The sequence below is a fragment of the Copidosoma floridanum genome, unplaced genomic scaffold (assembly GCF_036245765.1).
Source record: "Copidosoma floridanum isolate Cflo_tuat_1 unplaced genomic scaffold, Cflo_Japanese_pri ptg000013l, whole genome shotgun sequence".
NCBI lineage: Eukaryota > Metazoa > Arthropoda > Insecta > Hymenoptera > Encyrtidae > Copidosoma > Copidosoma floridanum.
In genome coordinates, this window is record NW_028321890.1 from 17161307 (window position 1) to 17186116 (window position 24810).

At 29.9% G+C, this 24810-nt stretch overlaps 2 protein-coding genes across 2 annotated transcripts; both read right to left on the bottom strand.

Moving 5' to 3' along the window:
• Positions 1 to 2857: 2857 nt before the first annotated feature.
• Positions 2858 to 4925, bottom strand: LOC106644011 (uncharacterized). Its single transcript, XM_089591612.1, has 3 exons — positions 4746 to 4925; positions 4361 to 4473; positions 2858 to 3215 (listed from the first exon to the last, which is right to left on the bottom strand). Exons 1-3 carry the CDS (start codon positions 4923 to 4925, stop codon positions 2858 to 2860), a joined length of 651 nt encoding a protein of 216 aa, XP_089447738.1.
• Positions 4926 to 8235: 3310 nt separating this feature from the next.
• On the bottom strand, positions 8236 to 9805 carry LOC106644012 (uncharacterized). Its single transcript, XM_014359354.2, has 3 exons — positions 9635 to 9805; positions 9224 to 9339; positions 8236 to 8590 (listed from the first exon to the last, which is right to left on the bottom strand). The coding sequence occupies exons 1-3, from the start codon at positions 9803 to 9805 to the stop codon at positions 8236 to 8238; spliced, it is 642 nt and encodes a 213-aa protein (XP_014214840.2).
• Between the last annotated feature and the right edge of the window lie 15005 nt (positions 9806 to 24810).

Here is a 24810-nt window from a genome sequence, read left to right on the forward strand (position 1 = left end):
TATCAAAAACATATTGTGTTCATTATCATGACCATTAGCTCATTTAAATCTATAAAATTGTACCAATCGTTGATCACCAATATCTTTCAAATAAGCTGGTCTTGCTATATTATCCTTGACATCATTCGAAAGCTTGAAATTTAAAAATATTATTGCATCAAGTTGTATTGAAAATCGTTAAAAAATTATTTTAACCGAATCCTTTTCAAAAGGCTTTATGTATACTCCATTAATCGAGAAAACTTAAAAGGTGGAGCAAATACCTACCTCACATATTTATTAAGTACTGGGAAAAAACGTTCTTGACAAAAAGTGTAATAGCGTCAGTTCTCCACGAGGTCAATGGAACAAAACACCTTAATGGCAAAGTGTACAATTCATAGAAAATTTTGTAGATGATTTAACACAATAGTGTTTTTCATGACAAAATTTAACATATGATTAATGGTCCACTATTTGACAGTTGGTAATAATTACATGATAACATTACTTTACAGAATTGTCCTCTCGTAAATATCTTAAGGTTTCAGATAACAAAAGTGTATATTATTTCCACCCTTGTTGAAATATGGATTGCCATTTACATTTTACAGTTACTTATTCAAACTGGCTCTACGTATAATCTATATTCAAAACATATAAGAATAAATTATTGCTTAGAATATCGATACGACCCAATTTGAAAGATGAAAAGCCGTAATAATTTCAGAGTAAACGGTAGAAGAGTAACATTAAATAAGGGAATAAAATTCGATGTACAGAAAATATTTTTCAGTTGCACCATCAAAAATTGTTTTATATATTTTTAGCTGGTCAACGTTAACTCATTAACACCAAAGACGCTTGTTTCAAACTAAAATGCTACATTTCAAACTTTGTAGTGCTCCCATGCAATTGCACATGGCAATTATTGTATTTAATGTTTTTATCAGTTAGTTTTAATCACAATCATCTCTTAATTATTCATTATATTATCTTAGATAGCAACTAGAATAAATAATCGCAAAACATTTATGCACAAACAGTCCTTTTGACTACAATGAAAAAACTAATACGTTTTAAAGCCTCGAATAAATGTACTTATGTATGTTTTGCGTTAATACTGTAGCAGTTTGTTATAATATACTTACAAAATGATAATTTCCTCTACTTGATTCTTCAAATCGTTTAAGTTTCTAAAATCGGAAACTTTGTAATCCTGTATAAAAGACGACTGTCACGTGACTGAAGCATTTTTGTTCGTTGTGTAATTGGTTAAAAACCAGTTGAGTGTAGCTTGGCGGAATTTTTCGAGTATCAATTGCAGAAAAAATTAAAATGAAATAAATTCATTATGTAGACATAATCAAGAGTAACTCTACTTTATTCATTTAATTTCCAAATAATATATTTAGACGAAAAACTTAATTTGATTAAAGTTAGGGACGAAATAAAATTATACGTAATTTCTAAATATCCCTTACATTAATTACATTATGTTACACGGATATTTAAAAAAAAAAAATATTTTTAAATTATTACTTATTCATTCACATGACAATATGCCATTTAAACTATGTTAAACAGCAAAACTAAGTGTGAAAGTATTTACAAAGTAGTCATAATAAATCAGATCGCACGAAGTGCGTTTAACATATCTTGTGCATAAAAAATTATATAATATAAATATTGTTTTGAAGTTTAAATTTTAAAAAGAGGACTATGGTTTGAAATTCTAGACTGTTTGCACGCGAGCGTGTGTGTATGTGTAATCAGTAATTTCAAAGAATTTCTACGAAAAGTTTCTATTAACTTTGGCCTATTTTTTTGTTCTTAGATCTCTATATCACCACTGAAAAATTAAGTTTTGGTTACATTAATTAAACTAATTTTATTTGAGTGTACGGTTTGTTATGTTAATCTGTTTTCATAATATGTATTTAAAGGCATGGTTATAACAACAAAATGAAAGTGATGGTTATTTAAGTTAACTGTAGTAATAACCCGTTACGCTGTAACATAACTATGAAAAGAGTTTATAGTCTCATCCAAAAGTATTAAAAATTTAGTTTTCCAACTTTATATTGTTTACTTATACTATATGGTAAGTGCATACATTTCTCATTACTTAACATAGAAAATTAATGTACGTAAGTTTTGAAAGCAACATCGAACACGTGAAAATTAAGGATCGTTGGATTTTTTTTTCCAACATTGTAGCAATTAATCGTAACGTAATAAAACTAGATTAATAATTACATAGGCAGTTACGTACGATTAAGTTAAATCAAAGGTGGTGAAATTTTAAAGATACTGTAACTAGTTGTAGAGTTTTCTGATGAACATTGATGTATACTTAAATTTCGATTAATAAGTTATTATAGGTGTTGACCAAACAAGTAACTATAGGTTTTAATTCCATCACAAATACACATATCATGAGAAAAGGAGTAAATAAATAATTATACATCTCAGTCAATCGCATACATAAAATGTTATATAGAATTGGTCGTTGATTGAAATAAATATTGAAAAATTACCATGAGGACGGATCAAATAATATCTACTCTTTTATTCATTAATATATTTATTATATAAACATTTTACTTTATAATAATCATTGAAAATTTATTCAGATATACCTACAACAATAACACCTTGATAAAGGCTCCAGATTTGTTTATCCATGTTGATTTTCTGACTCGCTTACAGTTTTGAAAGATTTAACAACTTTACATAGAGATTTTGTTTAATAATCATTAGAAATTTGAAAGAAAAAATGAACATAGTGATTCAGTATAGGTAAATTATTGTGTTTGAAAAATCTATTGTGTAAGAACATATGAATATAAACATTTAAATATAACTTCCAAATATTTTAAATAATTGATACATCAGCGCATCCGCGGAATGTCTCCTGAGGACCACAGCCAAGTCTGCCAATGCCGTTTTCACAAATACCCCAATCGTTTCCAGTGTGGTAGTGCCACCTCAAGACGCAGTGAGGACATTTAAAGTTCTTTGGCAGCACAGCTCGAATTTCGACGATGCCATAGACCCCTGACTTTAGTGGGTAACGTCGATGGCCGTTGGCAAGGTAGATGGGATGTGCGTCGAAGCACTTTTCGGTCTCGATGGCTTTGGGTGATTTGAGAGGACACAATGAGAATTCGAAGTACCCCAAGTGATTGGCACTTATATGTACTTTGATATCGATCAGCTGACCACTACGATAACTGAAAAAGAGCGAATGAAGACAGTGTAATATATAATCATACGTAATTTAAACTATTCTTTGATTATTCGTACATGATACTGATCTCGAAAAATCTTTAAAACAAGAATGAATGAAATTCGTATTTTTTGGATCAGGTACTAGGATCATGGTAAGAAAATAAAAAAATATTGGGTGTAATAAATGTCATGCATCATGAAGAAAAATGGCATAAGATATTTTAAGATTGTATAATCTAAAATATTCCAAAATAATGAGGAAAAAACACTTTTTTGACAGAATTAGTTTTTTGGAAAGTATAAAAATAAATAAAAAAAAGGATTATTTATTAATGAATAACAAGCAATATGCAATAAAAAAAAAAGTAAAGGCAAAAAAAACAATTTCTTAAAAAAAATATTTTTTTTAATTTATAAAATCGAAATACAAAAAAATCGATAAAAATTGAATTTTTCAGCGGTAATACGTATCCAGAAATTAAAAAATAGGTCACACAACCACTAGTCTAGAAAATTCTAATTGTAAGGTCTGACTGATTGTATAAAAATACACTCACACTTACAAAAAACAGTGTCATACTTTGTTTCGATTTTAACCTTTATAAAACACATTTATATCGCCTCATAGCCAAATGTGATTTTTCGTCAGTTATAAAGCTTTCTCTGAGAGGAAGCATAGAGGAATTGGTAAGAAAAATTTTTTTTAGAATTAGGAGGAAACAAAGAAACCGTCAATTGTATTCATGTCACCCTCAGCTTCGTACAGAACGCCAAAGGCCTGAGATTTTTTTCTTTTTCCTCCCAATGTATCATTTTCACTCTATTATAAAGCTCATAAAAATTAAGCCTGACCTTACTGTTATGTCTTGCAACAGTAAAGTAAATTTGGATTTTAACGTTGAAAATTTTTTAGATTACATGATTAATCATTTTAATAAAAAAAGCACTTCTTTCATTATCACCCAATACGATTGTAATTATTTTTGTATTAATGGCTCAGAACCTCCAATCTAGGGATCCAATCGCTAAAGTAACTCAGTCTCGTCAGTTTGTCGTGTGAGGTGTTGCTTGAAGTAATGATTCAAATAGGTGATTATTACTATGTATATTTATCATTAACTTTTGTTTCCTAATAATTTCAACTTACTTTCGGACAATTATTCCTCGGCCATATTTTCCACCGTTTTCGTTATCTCTTGGTTTAGTAGTGTTCCAATTGTCACCACATGGTCCGCATTTTCCATCATTTTTTTTCTGTACCTATAATTTTTAATAATTTCATACAAACGATTGGAACATGAACTTATATGTTTTATAAGTAAAGTTAAATTTTCCTACGAAATTTTTTAATTGAAGCTCACAAGAAAAAAAATGTACATTTGCCCATACAAATTAATTCATTAGAACATTTGGATGAATCCAGAACATTTTACATCTGAACTACATATGAATTGTAAAGATAATCAAGCTTATATTTGTATTTACAAAACAAAATGTGTGCAAACTACAAAATACTTGGTTTATTAACTTACCCATTTGCCACCGCAATAAAGTTGGTTGTCGTTATAATTTCGTTCAAATTTGAACATAAACTGTTTCTCTCTCCACGCAGATGATCTACTTGGTGGGTCTCTAAGACTTCCATGAGCATTGACTTCCCAGGTATAAAAAAAAGTTACAAGTGCACATGCAACCAGTACTTTGAACAACATTTTGACAATTTTTTTTTTACCAATTGCTACAAAATATTTGGCTCTACTCGTCTTGTCGCAAACTGTATTTCATCAGTTCATAAAATGCAAGAAGCGACTGTTTGAAAGGGACGTTCGCGAGTCAGCTTTTATAAGATAAATTTTTCGACTAGTAAATAGGTTGTACCTATAAAAAGTGTACTTGGGTTTTTTCTATAATCATCCAATCCAATGTCAAAGCAATTGATCAACTTAGCCAAGGTATTGTAATTAAAAAAAAAATATTTTGTGTAAGCTATTGCGTAAGGGAATTTGTTAAATTGAGTGTTATAATTTTATCACGTAATTCCATAAACGCCCAACGTTTAGAAAACGTTGAAATTTTGTCTTGATAAAATTAAAAGAACATTATTAAACATTAGATACGTGGAAAATGCTGATTACTTTTAGTGACAAAAAAGGCCTTGTGCACTCCTTTTGCGTTAATTTACATGTTTGAATAGTATCCACCCAGAGTGTACCAACTGGAGCAGAAAGTTATCAAGTCGTGAAAACCATGTTTTTGAACGTTTCCAAAATTTGACTGTACTTCAAGAGTTGTTTATTAAAATGATTATCACGAAATTCATGTGATAAATTAATAATTAATTATTTATAAATAATCACTCGGTGCAATTTTGACGAATCCAAAGTAAAAGTCTCAATTCTTTATTTTTTTCAAGTAAAGCCAGTTACCTGCGTATCCCATGAATAATGGATACCGAAGGGAGAAATTAACTGTATCCAACTCTATATATAAGTGCAATTTATGGTTTTATTTGTGACATCGAATTTAATTTTTCTAGGTTGGAACTTTTTATAAATATTACAAATCATTTTTTAGTAATACAAGTTCATAAAAAAATTAGTTCAATGGAAAATGATCGAGTAAATAAGCTAATTTATGATATCTATGATTCATTATTTTCGGTTTTTCTACTTTTCTCGGTTTACTGATCCAACGGGTTATTTTTACAAGGTTTCTCAGGTACATTATCCATACAGTAATAGTAATAGATATTTTCTTGTACTTTAGAAATACCAACATGTTTTTTAGGGTGAGGATGTAAATTATTACGCAAACATTCGGCACTTGCAACAAACAATTTCGTAGCAAGTGATCAATTGATCCGCTCTCGGAGGCCTTAAAAAGTTCTGTCATAAAACAAATTATAAAACTTAAGTAATCGTTTGAAAAAAAAATAGCTTATACAGAATCGAAAAACGCAACTTTTTTTCTATTTACAGTTTCTTTGTTAAATGCATAGTTTTCTAGTTAAAAATAAAAAGGTTCAGAAATTTCATTCACGCAGATCGAGTTATTGAAACCGGCTTCTCAATTCTAGAATGCGTTAATTTTTAAATTTAATACTTTGGAGCGAAGGAACTCGACAATTTTTTCTGTCTCCAAATTTTAATATAGATGTACTAGTAGGCATTGTGGCAAAATCAAAATAGTTGCAAAACACCCTCACAAATTGTAAAAGCTTATTAAACAATATATAATTAGATTAAAATAGGTTTTGGAAAAATGGACCTGCAGTCGGATCTAATTAATTTTCGCTTGGTTTTCTTGAAAGTGCTAAATCAAGAGTAAAGTTAAGATTAAACTATCATTTGCATTGTGTTACTTAAGAAATCTATTAATAAATCGTTTCTTAAAGACTTTATATATTTCCTGCTATTGAAATAAACTAAAAAATAACTTGTAGCAAATAATTTAGGTGTTAATTAGGCACTGGGTAAAAACGTCTATGTATCAAAAAATATCAAAATGAGGGCACCACAAGGTCACTTGAACAAAATAACTTGGCAGTTGTGAACATTAATATCTACAATTCACTTGAAATTTTTTCAGGTGGAATTTCATTGTTGTTTTATGTTTGGATCCATGTACATCAATTGCTAGATTTTTGCGTATATCGAGTGAAAACTTCGTTCCGGAATCCAATTAGATCTGAACAGGTGTCCGAGTGGGCCAAATAAGTCCAGTTCAGAAGTTAATAGAATTTCATTGGAATCTCTAGAAAAGACCTGTTTGGGTGCCGGAACAGATATCATGAGCTAAGGATAATAGGTTACCCTCGGATCAAGCCTTAACTGATCATATAACAAGACACTAAGGTTATCTGATCGATAATACATGTATATATGAGTTAAAAAAATATTTGTTGAATGAAAAAGAGTAAGAAGTGTAAGAAATTAATTACATGTAATGTGTTGGATGTGTGGTTACAAAAAATTTTTAATTTCTATATTTTTTGACAGACTTTGAACTCACAACCCCTCATTGAATGTCACCGACTAAGAGGTGAGCAGTGCAGTAAGTCATCGAAGTTCTATTAGGTTCAATTGGTCTATGTATTGTGTAATCGATAGTGATGGCATTTTATATAATTATACGGTGATATGAATAAAAAGTCCACGGTCTCATAATTTTACATGTAGAAATTATTCATGACGATCTTATGGTATACTGCTTGAAATAAAAGTTAAAAAAACAAATAAAAATTTTGAAACAATAACAATACATTCAATACAAATTTCGATTATTTTTTTTTTTTATTCTGTATCCCAGTGGAAACAATGTCATCCAATTGCTAAGTAATTATTTTTTTTGAACAACAAATTGAAAAAAAAACAAAAAAAAAAAAAACAAATAAATTACAGTTTACAAATAAGTCTAGATTTGAGATAATTAATAAAACTTCATGTTCACAAGTATATGTGACAAGTTATTATTGAAAATTAATAGTGACAATAAGTTTTTTTTATACGAGAGATCAATTAGTACAACTAATTCACGCAAAGATTTTTGTTTTTTTATTTTTATTATTTTTTCTTTATCCGATACATAATGTAATACAATAAAAATAATCAGTTATTAACAATCATTCATAAGTATTATTTTTGAATGAATTAAAAAAGTTAAGTACAAGATTGTGATAATATAAATAAGGACGAATAAAAAAATATCTAATTCATTAGCATATTTATCATACAAAATTTTACTGTAAAATTATTATTAACGTAAATTTATTTAGACACATCTACAATAATAACACCTTAAAAAGTACCCCAGATTTTTTTATCTATATGTTGACTTTCTGACTCGCTTACAGTTTTAAAAGATTTTTTTAACAACTTTATATAGAGATTTTGTTTAATAATCATTAGAAATTTGAAAGAAAAAATGAACATAGTGATTCAGTATAGGTAAATTATTCTGTTTGAAAAATCTATTGTGTAAGAACATATGAACATAAACATTTAAATATAACTTCCAAATAGTTTAAATAATTGATACATCAGCGCATCCGCGGAATATTTCCTGGTTACCACAGCCAAGTCTTCCAGTGCGATCCTTGCAAATACCCCAATTGTTTCCAGTGCGGTAGTGCCACCTTAAGACGCAGTGAGGACATTTCATATTTTCTGGAAGGACAGCTTGGATTTTTATGAAACCGCCACGTTTTCCCAATTGGTAACGTAGATTGCCATCAGCTAGATGAATGGGATGTGCATCAAAGCACTCCTCGGTCTCGATGTCTTTGCTTGAATTCAGAGGACAGAGGGAAAATTCAAAGTAACCCAAGTGATTAGTTGTTATTTCGACTTTTATGTCAATTGACTGGCCGGAAGTGTAGCTGTAAAAAAATCACAATAATGAATCCGTGAAATAATAAAAATATGTTTATTAAAGTGCCTTAAGAAAAATTCTGTTTTCATTTGGTATGGCTGAATTCGGCTTTTAGTTAAATAATAGTAGAGCCATCCCCCCAGGGCTATTTTGCCCTTCAGAGACGCTACAGGTACCAAATAGTAGTTTTCCTACGAGTTTGAAAAGTCTCTGTTTGCGAACCGAGAGGTTTGCGGCCCGAGCCAAAGGCGAGGTACGTAACGAGGTTCGTAAAGGAGACTTTTCGAACGAGTACCGGAAAACTGCTTTTTTGCCCGAGGAAGTACCAGCCTCCCAAAACTACCCGAGGGCGGAAATAGTACTTCTCCTACCTCGGGCATTTTTGAGAGGCTGGTGTGCCTTCGGTAGGAAAAATAGCATTCGCCACATGAGCTCCATCCCTCCAGAGCAACCTTACGAACCCTCGGGCCTGCTTTGCAGGACACTCGGGCCGCAAAATAGCCCCGGAGGCGATGGCACTTATCCGACGAAAACTACTATTTGTCATCTATGGCTTTGCGTAAATTGTTTATGAAAGCACTTGTATATAGTTATTAATCTTCATAATTGATTTTCATTTCTTTATATAAGTACCACTTACTTTCGGACAATTACTCCTCGGCCGTAAGTTCCACCATTTTCGTTGGCTCTTGGTTGAGTCTTGTTCCAATTATCACCACATGGTCCGCATTTTCCATCATTTTGTACATACTGAGACTAGAATAATCAATCATTTATTATACGTGCATGTAACTCATACCTGAATTTAAAATTACAGCGAAGCAACACGTATAGAATAATATATTGATACTTTGGCAGTTTAGCTAAGTGTAAAAAAAAAAAAAATTAGGGTTCATCCTAGAAAAATTACTTGAAAACTTCTTAAATAATGGAGAGAAAACGTTCAACTATTAATTAGAAACTAAATTGTACCTATTGTCTGAGGCAAGATTAGATTTTCCTTTACATGAAATTTGTGTACCAATCATGGAAATCGTGGAATAACACTTACCCCAACTCCACCACAGTTAAGTTCGTCATCGTTGAAATTCTCCAGAACTTTAAAGTCCTCTCTCCACGCAGATGATCTACTTGGTGGGTCCCTAAGTCTGCCGTGAGCATTGACTTCCCAGGTATAAAAAAAAGTTACCAGTGCACATGCAACCAGTACTTTGAACAACATTTTGACAATTTTTTTTTTACCAATTGCTACAAAATATCTGACTCTACTCGTCTTGTCGCAAACTGTATTTCATCAGTTCATAAAATGCAAGAAGCGACTGTTTGAAAGGGACGTTCGTGAGTCAGCTTTTATAAGATAAATTTTTCGACTAGTAAATAGGTTGTACCTATAAAAAGTGTACTTGGGTTTTTTCTACAATTATCCAATCCAATGTCAAAGCTAAATGATGAATTTATCATGTGTACTATAAGTTAAAAGAAGATAATTTTTTGAGTAAAGCATTACGTAAAGTTACTAGTTTAAATGAGTGTAACGATTCTTGTTTTTAGCAGTAAAAAATATAACTTTCATTGAGTAGTTGGAAATATTTTTGTTATTCACTTTTATTTGTCTTTAAAATTTTATTTTTTCCAATCTCACAAGAACTTTTTACTTGAATGGAGAAGATAGATAAAAAATGCTTGTTAAATAACAGCTGTTAAAATTTAAAATTAATCCCCACTTTTTAATCTTAAGTAATTTTTTATAGTGAAAATAATTTTACATTTTCTGGAAAAATTAAATTCCTTATGCTACCAGCGCAACACCGATAACCAAAGCCCCCGCAAAGAAGGGTCTGTAAGTCCTTCATGATTACCCTGGTTGAATATACCAAGGTTTATATGTATACATATATATACGCTTTTAAAGTTGAAAAAAATGCAAGTCTATTGTAAACAGTTGTCTTGATTTAAATTTATGTGATAAATGCGTTTTCATTTAATGTGTACCATATACAAATTATAAATAATTATATGCACGTACAAAACAAACCTGTAATTTTAATATTTTTTAATCTAGTGCTTTAATCGTAAGTAGTTCGGGCTTTTAATGGTTATCATTGTTTTACAACAATGTAAGTGGAAAATGATATTAGGATTAATTAATCTATTTTGTGTGTAAGAAAATTTTTTGAACATGATATGAGGGTCGACAAATTTATGCGCATAGCATACTAAAACATTTGTATGAGCTTATGAAGACATGTAACTCGAGTATCCTTAAAAGTTTACACTCGATTAAGCTTAAATTTTTTATGTAGCTTCTTTTTCATATCATAACTAGACAGTCTGAAAATATAAAAATATGTTGAGCCAATTTCGTCGGAAAAAAATTAAAATTATTCAGTCTCAGGGTCAAAACATTACCTTTTTTCAAAACAGATGCCTATTATCACCTTTTCATTAGCCCATGTTAACCTATAAAATTAATCGCCAATATCTTTTAAATAAGTTGGCCTCACCATATTTTGTTTTGACATCATTCAAGAGCTTGAAATTCCGAACATCACAGTTCAAATTTTTATTGAGAATCCCTTTCAAAAGACTTTACGTAGTTTTCGTTACTTTAGTAAGTTTCAAAGGCCACTCCATCCGAGTGCGTACCTCACATATATTATCAAGTACTGGGGAAAAACGTTAATGGCAGAAAGTATACTAGCGTTTGATCTTCACAAGGTCATTGGAACAATACATCTTGATTGGTAATCTCATATGTTGGAGTATATATTCACTTGAAATACAATATAGACAATAAATTAACACATTTATGTTTTTATTAATAACATTTAAAAAATGTGTAGCTTATCAACACATAGATGATAATAAATACAAAATAACATTAATAAAAGTATCTGTTATGTCTCCTATGTACCCAAAGACATTAGAAAAAACAAAATGATCAATTGATTAAAGATTATAAAACTAAAATAGAAAATACTGGGTCAATCTTTCATATCTATTTTTTTTTTTTTTTTTTTTTTTATGCTAACTAAATACATTTTTGTATGTAATTTTACAATATCTCAGATTTCCTATTGTAAAGTATCCTAAAATAATGAAATAAATTTGAAACAAATAAAATTGATTAATTAACAGCAACAATGCATTCTAGTTCATTTTTTATTTATTTTTTTTTTTTCATGTTTTCTAGAATAGTTAAAAATAGAAATATCGATAAAGTTGACACACATACACTTGTAAATATAACGCATTCAAATTGGAGCTTTACGACACGACTGCATAAAAGTAATATTTTTAAAGTAGTCTATTAGTTTTTCGTAATTTAAGAGTTAAGAAACAATGAGTAAGCATGTGGCAGCTTGAGTTATTGGTTACAGAGTAAGTAAGAATAATTTTCTGTAAGCAAAAATTAGTTAAAACCAGCGGCTAAATTTATTCTGATAAAAAAATTTTGGCATCTAAAGCACTACTGCTACATTTTTTATCACATTCAAATGAGTTATACAATTTTTTTGTAATTTATTAATATTGATACCATTACATTGGACTTCAGTTATTTTTGTTAATAGTCGTTATTTAAACAATAATAATTAAAGTTTATAAGTAAACGTTTATTTAAAAAATGTAGGAAAATAAAATGTACTAACTTTTCTTGACTGCATAGTAAACTAGAAAATGAAATGTAGCAAAAGAACTTATTTTTGTAAGTGGAAGTATTTTTTTTTAATATTTAGAGCATGTAAAAAATCTTGAAAAAACTTCATAAAAATGTAAACTTTTCTTTCAAGATCTACAATTTTTTTACTCAAGATTTTGTGATATAAGTCAGCTTTATACTATAATTGGCGAGATTCTTCATGTTGCTTTGGAATATTTATTGCCTTGTTAAACATAAGGATAGTAATTTCAACAAAGTGTATACATATGTAATAATACAGCATAAAAATGTGCACATAAATAGTTATATAAAAAGGTTGATATGCATCAACCAAAATAATGTAAGCGTGAATTAAAAATAAAAAATTGTGTGCCTTCTGCACTTGGATCAGTGTGAAGCTGACCCATCTGTCTCTATAGAAATCATCAATCATCACTAAAACCTGGGGAAGTGGGTTTTTTTTTTTAATTCCAAAACAATGTTGGATTCACCAGAGAATGCTGGCACCTACCAACTAAAACTAACCTCCCCGTAAACAGACCGACTTGTAAGGGTCGTTCTTCTAGAAGTCTAACCAAGAACGTGAGAAGAGAGAGAAGGAAACACAGAGACATGGTCTGTTTGCGACGCTGAAAAGCCACTAAAAGATCGAAAGGCAATGTTAAGATTGTTAGAAGGGCATAAGTAGCTCAATATGCATAAAGTAACAAAACCACGTATTTACGATAAAAACATAGACTTTTATGTGACTCAGTATAAGTACGTTTAATTCACTACTTTGAAAATAGTAATACATAAAAAAAATAATTTTTTGAAAAGAGTAAGTCTTGAAAACTATTATTTATAACTAGTAGTTATGAGATTTTACTACTTTGAAAGAAGTAATTTTGAGAAATAACTCTTTTTATCCATGGTTGTTTAGTATTAAGTCTTTAGAAATACATGCAATTGTTACATTAACACTGATCATGCGTATGATTTCAGTTAGATAGATTTTAATTTAATGTCAAGATATGAATAAATAAATTATTATCATAAAATTTTCTTGTAATCAACAAAATATACAATATTACACTAAAAATATACAAAAATTACGGAGTATTTCATTATATTTTCAGTTTACTTGATTTCAGTTATGTTTGCTTAGTTATTTTTTAAAGGTTAAAAAAATTCAATAACATTATTAAGTTATGTTTTTTGTATGTTGTAAACATGTCTGATTTCAATATATTTCAAATATTAAGCAATTGAGTATTCAAAAAATCCTCCAAGCCAACTGTGGGATCAATTTCAATCAGTTATACAGGAAATAATATGTCATTAGTCACGTAAAAATCAATCTTCCAAGGTAGAAGAAAAAGAAAAACTAGGTACTGTAATGAAGGCACTTTGCGCGATCTAAATAATTGATACTACTTTCATACTGGCTTGTACATGTTTAAATATTGTATAAATCTTTGGATTAACCACATGACCTTTGGTGGCGAAAAAAGTTTTGCTTATATTTTTTCGCTTTAACGTACATGAGAAAATCCACAAAAAATATCCCGTTTTAGTACCCCATTTTAGTGCCCGACAAGATGGGGAAGCGATGGGTTATAGGGATGGAAACAGGGAAGAACGTTACCCCAAGGCGACCCATGCAAAAATAGGCTCTGTGGGCGTCTTGAATAGGTGCAAAATTCGGGGGAAAAATTGTGTGGCTTAGGGGTGGAAAAGAGTGATAGAAGGGGTTTAATGGAAAAAAGGAAGGGTAAGGGTTATGACATAGTTGGGGACTGGGGGTTCGGCCCTCGACACTACGGTGGTAGGGGGTGCTTGTTAAAATCAACTTTAGTGATGTACGGGTGGAAAAAAAAAATTCATAATATTTATTACCTTCGTCCCACTTTATTGCATTCAATTTTTTAATGATTTATTTTGAATGTCTAATTTTTTAAAATGTCGATCTTACAAAATTAACACAATCTCAATAAATTAACTAACTAAATAAGAGCAAAAGAATGAGGGATCCATGGTGTTAAACTCAATCCAGATGGCACCAGGACGTGCCAGTCCTGATTTATGAACGAGTTCATGGATGTATTAGTGTATCTGTGAGCCTCCGTATGTGTGTGTCGTGTGTACGATTGTCAGGTCACTTAATTTGGTATCACGGTGACTACAACTGTGCACACTCACACTCATAAAATTCACACGGATACACTAATACATCTATGAATCAGGGCTTGCGGGTCCTGACGCCCTCTGGATTAAGCTTTACTACATACATCCTTCATTGGATAAAATCCAGTTTTTTTAGTGGTGATGGGTAATTGAATGCAAATATGTAAGCCGTGTGGTGTCAAAATTGGTCGACAGATTCGTGAGATGTTAACGACTATGCATACACCTACATTAACCTACGCACACCCACAATTTTTTTAAATATTGTGTACATGCATTTTTTATAGAAAACTGTATAATTTCGAGTTTTTAACATTAATCATTTTTAAAAAAACAATCAACTGACTGTATGCTAATATGTATCTAAAATTTTTATTATGATCCAAATTCAACATATCTATTGGATAAATCCTAAAATATGTCGCTGTATAAATACGCATGCAAACCTACATATCTAATTTTAAAAAATGTTCTCTATGTACCTTTTTCGTAAGCAATTTCATGATATTTCTGAAATACATTTGAAATAAAAAAAAACTGTTGAAATCACAATAACATTACGTTCTCTTTTTTTTCATGTTTCCTAGAATAGTTACGGAGAGAAAAATCAATACTGTTTTCGCACGTATGCTTTTAAATATTACGCATTCAAATTAAAGCTTTACGAAATGACTGTGTAAAGGCACTATTTTTTTTAATAGTCCACTAGTTCTTTAAAGTTTGGAATTATTAATAAAAAATGAGTTCACATGCAGTGGCTTGAGTTCTTAGTAACAGAGTTAGTGTGGATAATTTTGTGTTAGCAGAATCAGACGAAAAAATGGATTTAAAGATATCAGATGACTGGCCCGAAAATAAATAATTTAAAACAATTAGTTTTTTGTTCAGCGTGCTCGGATTATGGTATGAGAGACCTTTACGCGAAAAATTGCCAGTGAGGTTTATTGTGTCATCTATACTAATAACTGGACAAATATATGCGGTAAGCAAATTTTTGTCGTTAATTTTAGTACATAACGTATTTGTAGAAAGTAAATATAAGGAATAAATAAAAATGTATCTTTAACGTTGGCTAAACGTAAAGCTAAAGCCACCATGATCTATGAGTGGTTTCACGCGGACGGTGAGATTTTTTAAACAAGTTATAGGTAAAGAGTTACATAAATCTGTAGACAAATAAAAGTAGCACGTCAATAAGATATTTTTTTTTTCTCTTGCATTAAACTAGTACGTCGCTTATGTTGGTTGCATTTTTTAAAACGAAATTAGAGGAATTCCTATACAAACGTTAGTAGTTTTTTCAATAAAAATCTAGTGATGATTCAAAGTAAAAATAAATGAAACTGGAATTAAAAGCTGAAATATAAGTTTTTGGAAAAAAAGTCAATTTTCCGAGATTGATTAAATTGAAATAAAAAGAAAGTGATGAATAATCAAGCATTAATAATTTAAAAAATGATTAATTATGTAACTGTACACCTACGAAAAACAGCATGTAATTTTGTATAATTTCATAAAAAAAATTTTTTGTGTAATATTCAGCGGTCTTTTGGATACATCAACTTGAAATATCTTAAAATCCCAAGAAAAATCAAAATAATAAATTTAAGTTATTTTTCAGAATCGATAAAATAGAAATAAAAATAACCCATCTATGAAATTAAAATTTTTTCCTTTTATGATAAATTAGCCTAAAGCTTCAGTTGTACTTCTTTAATTGTGTAAACATAAAGTCTAAATTTTTGGTCATGAGTTTGTTTTTTTTGATTTAAAGTATCTTTTTGAAACCTTTAATAAGGTACAAAACTACATTTTTATTCTTAAGCTATTTAAAATGTTATCAAACAAGGTAATAAGAATAATTAAATAGTTATGGGAAATCAAATTAGGACTTTTTAACCCTCAAAATAACAATGAAATCGTTTTTTGATCATCAAAAGTTATCACAATTTTAATAATGTATAAAAATAAAGTTTTTCAAAACATGAAAGTCTGATACATAATTGATTTTTTAAGGAAGTCTTAGTATACAGCTTACAGAAAATAAACAAAATATTGTAATTGGATGATTCAAAATGCAAAACTAATCCGTTTCAATGCTTTCTGTGGTAAATCTATACATCTAATACATAAAATCTGATATCAGTTTTTTATTCTTAAAAAAAAATTACTTTTCAACTAACCACTCGCAAATACGAGAGAAGGTTGAAGGTTGAAGGTTTTTATTTATGACCTTAGGGTAAAACCCCATCTGGCCTATCAGGATTGTACAAATGTTAACGAAAAGCATGATGCAGTAAAAAATCGCTCTCTCAACATATGATGCAGTCACTATAGGTGAAAATTAACAAATATATTTAAATACAAGTTCGGCAAATCAAACAAAGGTAAGGTCGAAAAAGCGGGTAATATAGACTAAACTGTAAAAATAAACAAGAAATAAAGTAATACTAAGTTCACAAGATATCGTATAAGCAGCTTACAGGTACCCACACGGTAACAGCGGTGCTAAGGCTAAGTCAGGTTTGAGAGGGGGGTAAATATTATCATATTCATATCGAGTTTGCCACGGAAAAGGGTATATGGTGAGGGAAGAGAAAAACATGATAACTATTAAACAGTAGGCAGACTCTCCTCCACGACTCGGACCTCCCAGTCGTGTATATCGAACTCCAACAGCCTATCAAAAAGCAAAGTCCTGAAAGCAGTGAGCGATAAATCAAAGGAAAAGGGCGCAAGCGAATTCAGCAGGTATGATGCCTGTACATGAAATGAATCTTTGAGTGCCTGTGTGCGCTGGTTCGGTATTTGACAGACAGAGAGAGAGAGAGAGAGACAACCATCGCCAAAAACAAGGAAAATTTGAAAATTGTTTCAAAACAACCGAAATAGTACATAACATCATCTAATTATTGTACATCAAATTTTTAGACTAAATGTTTCATACGGAAATTATAGATCTTCTAAAAATACACTTTATTAGATTTACTAATTTCAACTGTAGTGTTGTTAAAAAAAGTGTTTTTAGTATCAAAATCAACCATCCCGTTTCCATTAGGATTTTTTCAACTTAGAGTTCAAATTTATTTTACAAATTAGTATTCTTACGTGGGATTCTCGGTGCAGGAATAAATAGAAGCGTGACTTATTGTTACTTATGCTTTATTAGAATTACTTATATTTGAGGGAAGTTGTGCGTGTCTTCTCGTCTCGCGGACTTCGTCCTTACCCTCTCGCGTCTCTAGCTGATCTCCCCGTCCCACCTATCTTCTCTATTCCCCTACCTTTCAGGCCCAAGCCAGCAGCGGCGCACTCACGCATAGCTATTTGCTATCGTACGTAACAGTATCTTACTTACAGAATCCGAGACATTTTTTACTGAATTTTTATAAAAGATTTTAAGAAATAAAGTATTTTTATGGTAACACTGTTACCTAACAGAAATATTTATCAATTTTTTCAGTTACTAGGCACGATAAGCAACTGGGGAAAGAATTTCTTACTGTGGGCTGAGAATTTCGTTATTTTTTCGCATTTATCTTCAGTATTGTTATTATATTCCTGGGCCATACTTAACTCAAAGAAGGTATTTAGGACGACTAAACCGTGTTAAATAACTCATTGTCCTTCAAGAACTGATTTTAATTAGAGACAAACAATTTTTTAGGTGTACAAGCTGGCTAAAAAAGTGGAAATTTTTTGGTTATCACTAGATAATAAAAATGAAATAACTATCATGTATAAAAACGCAGATTTTGCATTAAACTTGATACAACGTTTGTCTTGTAATTAAATCTACCAAAAGCTACTGTCTACAATCCATTGAAATATGACCAACTGACATGAAATTTTCTTTTACAGATTTATTGGGAATAGGTATGATAACAAGTGTTCTGGCATCATTAATACCAGTATATTTAGATATGATAGTACAATTAAGTGAACCCTGGACAAGAATTTGCTTCATAAGAGTCAATTTTATTAATTAAAAACAACGTCCAATGGTGGTACTGTCAAATTTTGAATTTATTAAAAAACAAATCGACGTTTCGGCCGTTTGGACAACGTCCCGGCCCTCATCAGGTACAAAAATCTATGAGTAATAAAATTCTTTGCAATACAAATTTAAGTAAAATATAATAAACGCAAATTAAGTTACATGTATAACATACCTCTGACTCTTACGAAAGGGATGTAAAATCGTAATGTAGTCAGAGTTTCAAGCTAAGTTGCTTTTATACCCTGCACATACACAAATGACATAGTACACGCACGTAATACAATCGAATAAGAATCGCAAGCAGTTCCTTGAGACGCACATAAACAGTTCATGTTTTCTTAATACTATGAATGAAAGGGGTCCTCGAATCATGTATATAAAGTTATTCACCTTTCTTAATTGACATAACGAGAGACCTATAACAATCTTTCAATTTTTCTGTATCTTGTTGTCTGTTAATATTATTATTAAAGTAATGTATATTTAGCATTTCGGAAAAAAGGCGCTTTTTATAATTTTGTTCTATGTCTAAAATTTTAATATTATCAAAATTAAAATTATGTGTAAATTCAATGCTATGTTGTGATAGTACCGATGTATTCTTTTTTTTTCTCGATGTCTCTTTTGTGTTCTGTCATTCTTAACTTTACAGCACTCAATGTTTGACCAACATAACAGCAGTTGCAATTTGCACATGGTATGTGGTAAACAACATTTTTTTTATCGAGTGGCTCAGTTACATCTTTTCCAAGTGAAAAGATCGATTTTAATTTATTGTTTAAACTGTATATAAGACCAATGTGAAGCTTCTTACAATAATATTTAATATGACTATGCAAGTGGGGAATATACGGTAATGATAAGATTAATTTATAATTATTTTTATTTCTGTTGCTATTGTCAATCATATTCATGTTTTTCAAGGTATTTAATCTTTTATTCACAAATTTGTCAATAAATCTTCAAGGATAGTTGTTAGCTAATAAAAATTTATTAATCAATTTTAAATTATAATTATAAAATTGTGTGTCTGCTTATTTAATAGAAAAGTCTACTAGTGTGTAAATGATACCTATTTTATGTTGTATTGGATGGTGGGAAAGAAAATTCAAGTATCGGCCTGAGTGTGTGGGTTTTTGGTACCAATTAGTTAGTACTGTGTTATTTTTTTGAATAATAATCTCCAAATCTAAGAAACTGATGCTGTTGTTATTGTTACATGTCTCAACAGTGAATTGTAATTCAGGACAATAGCTATTAAAAATGTTTTTGGTATAGTAGATATATTTAGTAGGCATGCATATGAGGATATCATCCACATACCGTACGTACAATGGAACATCAAAACATAACTTATCTAAACATGAAATTTCAAGTAAACGCATTACGAGATCACACATTACTGGACTACAGGGACTGCCCATTGTTGAGCCGAAAACTTGTTTGTAAAATTTTTTGTTAAATTGAAAAAAAGTTGAATTCAAAACCAATGACGCTCCTGCGCAAAATTCATTTAAAGAAACATTGATCTTATTATTCAAGAATTTCCAAAAATGTTTTATTGCATTTGTGATTAAGGTTTCACTAGTATTAGTGAATAGACTAACTACATCTAGACTAATAAGAGTGTAACCAGGTGGAATGATAACTTCTTTTAATTTATTTTTTAATTCATAGCTATTTTTTATGTGTGATTTTGCCAGCGGAATATTCTTAATCAAAAAATCAGAAAGAAATTTAGAAAAACTATATGTGGGTGAATTCAATGTTGAGACAATGATACGGATAGGAAAGTCTTTTTTGTGTATTTTTATCAGTCCATAGCATTTAGATAAGTCTTTTTTATGAATATCTTTATCAAATTTACTTAATTCATCAAATTCATCAAAAACACCGTATTTATCCCACTTGCTTACAAAATTCTTAGTATCTTTTATTAATTGGTATAAAGGATTTTTCTCTATTTGTAAATAATATTTATCATCACTTAACAATTCTTCTACTTTATTAATGTAAGCTTCTTTTTCAATGACAACAGTGGCATTACCTTTGTCTGCTTTAGTAATTAAAATGTGTTCATTATTTTTAAGGAAGGCTCGTGTTCGCTTTAAATTGTCTTGGAGAACTCCATCATTTAAAGAAAGACGAGTAGATACATTATGTTTATTGTTATTGATAATGTTAAGAAGTTCCTTTCTAACAGTCTCAAATTCTCCAGAATATTTAAGTGAATGTTCAACATTCTTAAAAAGATGAAAATAATCAGATTTTTTAATATTAGAAACAAAATTAAATTTATCGCCTAATTCTAATATGCTTGATCCACAATCTGGCAGCGGTGTATTAGAAAGGTTACATAGCCAGTTTTCTTTTATTTCACTTGTGCCTTCATTGTTGACAATTTCAGGGCACCGAACCGGGCCAGGGTCACTGACACTTGTAGCTGGAAGTGTATCGTATACCCCTTCGCGCTCGGATTCTTCGTGTGACAAAAGGGCATCAAACTTTCTATCCAACTTACAACGATATTCGCGAAAAATGCTATTCAACTTTAATTCATAATAATCAATAAATAAATTTATTACAACAGATTCACAGCCATTACTTAAAATCTTATTTCGTATTAGTTGAATTTTATTTCTTAAATAATTAGTTTTTGTGTAAGAGTCCGAAATTTCATTATTCAAAATTGATTTATGTAATTTAGATATGGTTGATTTATGTTTTATGTTCGATCGGAAGTTAAAGAAGGTAATATATTTAAGCTTGTTAGTACTTTGTGTAATATGTTTTGGGAAAACGCCATAAGCCCTACATTTAATCAAAAATTTGCACTTCAACTCACTGCTCTTCAATTCCCTCTGAACACAACTAAGCTTATAAAAAATAAAACTTACATTTCTACCAAATGTATGTGCAGGGTATAAAAGCAACTTAGCTTGAAACTCTGACTACATTACGATTTTACATCCCTTTCGTAAGAGTCAGAGGTATGTTATACATGTAACTTAATTTGCGTTTATTATATTTTACTTAAATTTGTATTGCAAAGAATTTTATTACTCATAGATTTTTGTACCTGATGAGGGCCGGGACGTTGTCCAAACGGCCGAAACGTCGATTTGTTTTTTAATAAATTCAAAATTTGACAGTACCACCATTGGACGTTGTTTTTAATTATTTACCAACTGTCATTGGACGTTTTATTTGAATAGTCAATTTTATTGTTGATCCGAACAAAAATTATTTCTTACATTATTTTGCATGTCTGGCACTTATGACGCTAGCTGATTTTATCCCATTTTGTGTCATTTTCTCTTTCTTAATTTTTTTACTTCAAATTATTGGAATATTCAACAATATCAAGTGAGAAATTCAGAAATTTAAACAATAAGTGAAGGATTTCTTGTGCAACATGTCTTTTATAATATTCATCATAATAATGAATTTATTTTAGGTATCGTATACAAGTAGCCTCTGGAAAACATAAAGTCAATGAAAACAAAGCTTACAACATGCTTATTTCTTCTATCAAATTACACGAAACATGTATAAAGTTGAGTGCATACATAGTAAATTTAAATGCTTAACTAAATCAAATTTTCAGGGGAGGAGGAAAGTCCGAAATATTGACTGTCTAATTTAATTTTATAGTAAAATTATGAATGTTTATTCCAGTAACGTTGATTTTGATAACGACATCGCAGTGCAACGATTGTTTATTATTTCGACAGCCAAATAAAGAGCAGTAAAAATGCAAAGTCAAAGTGAACTGTCTCATTTTACTAAGCTATCGTTGTCGAAATCAACGTCACTGAGTAAAATATTCACAATTTTACTCCAAAATTAGAAAATGTTCAACTAAAACTAAGTGTCCAGATCACCTTTATTACAAATCTATTATGTTTAGTATTTTGTCTAAAAAACAATGCGTTATATTATTATTATTATTTATAAGTATAATTTACTACATTTATTAAAAAAAACAAAAAGTTTCACAGGGAGGATTGAAGAAATTGGCAACATCATTTTTGGTGCGACTATTGTCGGACTGTTGGTCATTTTAACTATAACACCGATTTGTGTAAGTTCATGTTTCATAAAAACTTAAACACCCTTTAATTGAATAATAAGTAGTTGAACTAATTTTGTAGATACTTGAAACTGAAGAAATTTTTGAAATAGCTAGACAAAGTTCATTTTTTATTGCATCATTAGGGGTTTTATTTATTATAAATTGGCCAGGGCAAATAATTGTAGACAACAACGATGATTTATGCTTAGCAACGTGAATATTTATTATTAATACAACTTCATTAGTCATGATATGCGACGATGATTAATAAAAAAATATGCTTCTTTAGTTATACATGCAAATGGTATGAATTCTCAGAAAAATCAAAAACTTTGCTAAAAATCATGAGGTACAGATGCATGCAGCCTCCTATTCTCACAGCTGGAACATTTCTTCCTTTGAACTACGAGACCTATAGTGTAGTAAGTATATCTTTAATATTTTTAATGTTACTTGCGTAGTTATTCTTCTATAAATTATGTTAATACACGTGACCAATATTTTATTTTTCAGATTATGAAAACGGCATTTTCTTGTATGACTTGTCTACGTTCCGTAAGGCAATAGTCCAGAGTAATACTTTTGGTTTAAAAGTGAAAATAACCTTAAGTTTCACAGTAGCTCAAAAAAAGTGTTTCCTGTTCTTATCTGTTAAACGCTTGAATTTAAATTTCAAATTGGAATGCATGCAAACTGATAAAATTATGTTATCGATAAGTCTGACTTGATACAAACTAGAAAATTTAATCACAACAAAGATTTATTCTGTGTAACCGATGAGCACCACTTTAAATTCCTGTTTAAAATTTAAATCTCAAAAGCATGTGCTTTTAACTATCTTTTGGTTTAACATAACTCCAGTTTACTCAGAAATAACTTAACCGATTATTTATGTATACATTCACCATATATTACCTTTTTTTCATGTACTGCACATATATGCATTCAACTATATGTGTATTTAAACTGCAAGTATATTTATTCTACTACAAATAAAAATTGTCTTTTTTGTATCCCGAATTAATCCTTTCATAAATACTTATCTGTACGTTTTATTTATAAAAAGTTATGAGCTAAGTTAGTCACTTGTAGTAGTCCTATATACTTGTTTTTTTTAATAATTTTTTAGTGTCTAGTGCATCCGTCACGTGACAAAAAAACGATTTTGGTAAGATGTTATGACATCCAACGATTGGTTTATGTTATCTAAACCCAGTAAGTAATGAGAGTTATTGGTCATACTAATTATTGATTGATTGATGATTAAGAAAATATTTATCAGCGTTTGAGCTCATAATTAATTGTAACTAAATTAATAAAGTATTCGAAGATATCAATTTGTTACAATTTTTTATGAAACTGTGACATATTTATTTGCCTCATGTTATCAACTAACGATTAAAAGTACTGATTTTACTTTTTTAAAGCACCAAATGCGATTGCCAAATTTATAAAACTCTCAAGATTTTGATTAATTATATTTGAACACATGAAAAACAAAATTTTTTAAAATTATTCACAGAGGCAAAGTCGGGTAAAGTATTGTAAGTATATATTCACGTATTCAGATTTGTACGAGTTTTCTTAAAAAATGGAACAACTTAAGAGCACTGCGTTACGTGGTAAGAGGGTGCTTATTTATTGACCAATAGCGTTACTAAAAAAAAAACGGAAGACTTTTGTTGTACATAGTAATTTTTGCTGTTCTAATCATAATTTGTACTATTCGAACCATAATTTTAACTTTCAAAACAATACTTCTTTTTACCAGCTTGCATTGAATTTGCTGTGCCGAATGGTAATTTTCACTAGAACTTCTATATAATTTTCATTATTTTTTTCTTTCAGTGTATCGTGTTATGTGGTTAAAGGTGCTTACTTATTAACTAACAATATTTTTAATCAAAATAAAGGAAGACAACTAGCATGCCACGTTATATGTTTATATGTGCTATGATTTATTAAATAACAATTTACTAAAAACGAGAAGATCTCAAGCACGCTGCATCATGATTTTGAAAGTACTAATAAATTACCAGTACTAATTTTATTTATTAAAAAAGAAAAACCTTAAGCACTGTGACATGCTACGTTATGGTGGTCAAACGATTATTTTAAAATTATTTCATTAATGAAAAAAGTAAGATCTAAATTGATAATTTATCTATAAATAAATGAATGATTATGAACTAACTGTCCTCGGGGAATGGATCATAGAAATTTGTTTTAGAAGGTTTGTGATCTTAGGGCACAGGGTTATTAGGCTACATTAAAAATAATAAAATAAAAAATTAACTGAGACAAAAATGTTAAAAAATGTAAAAA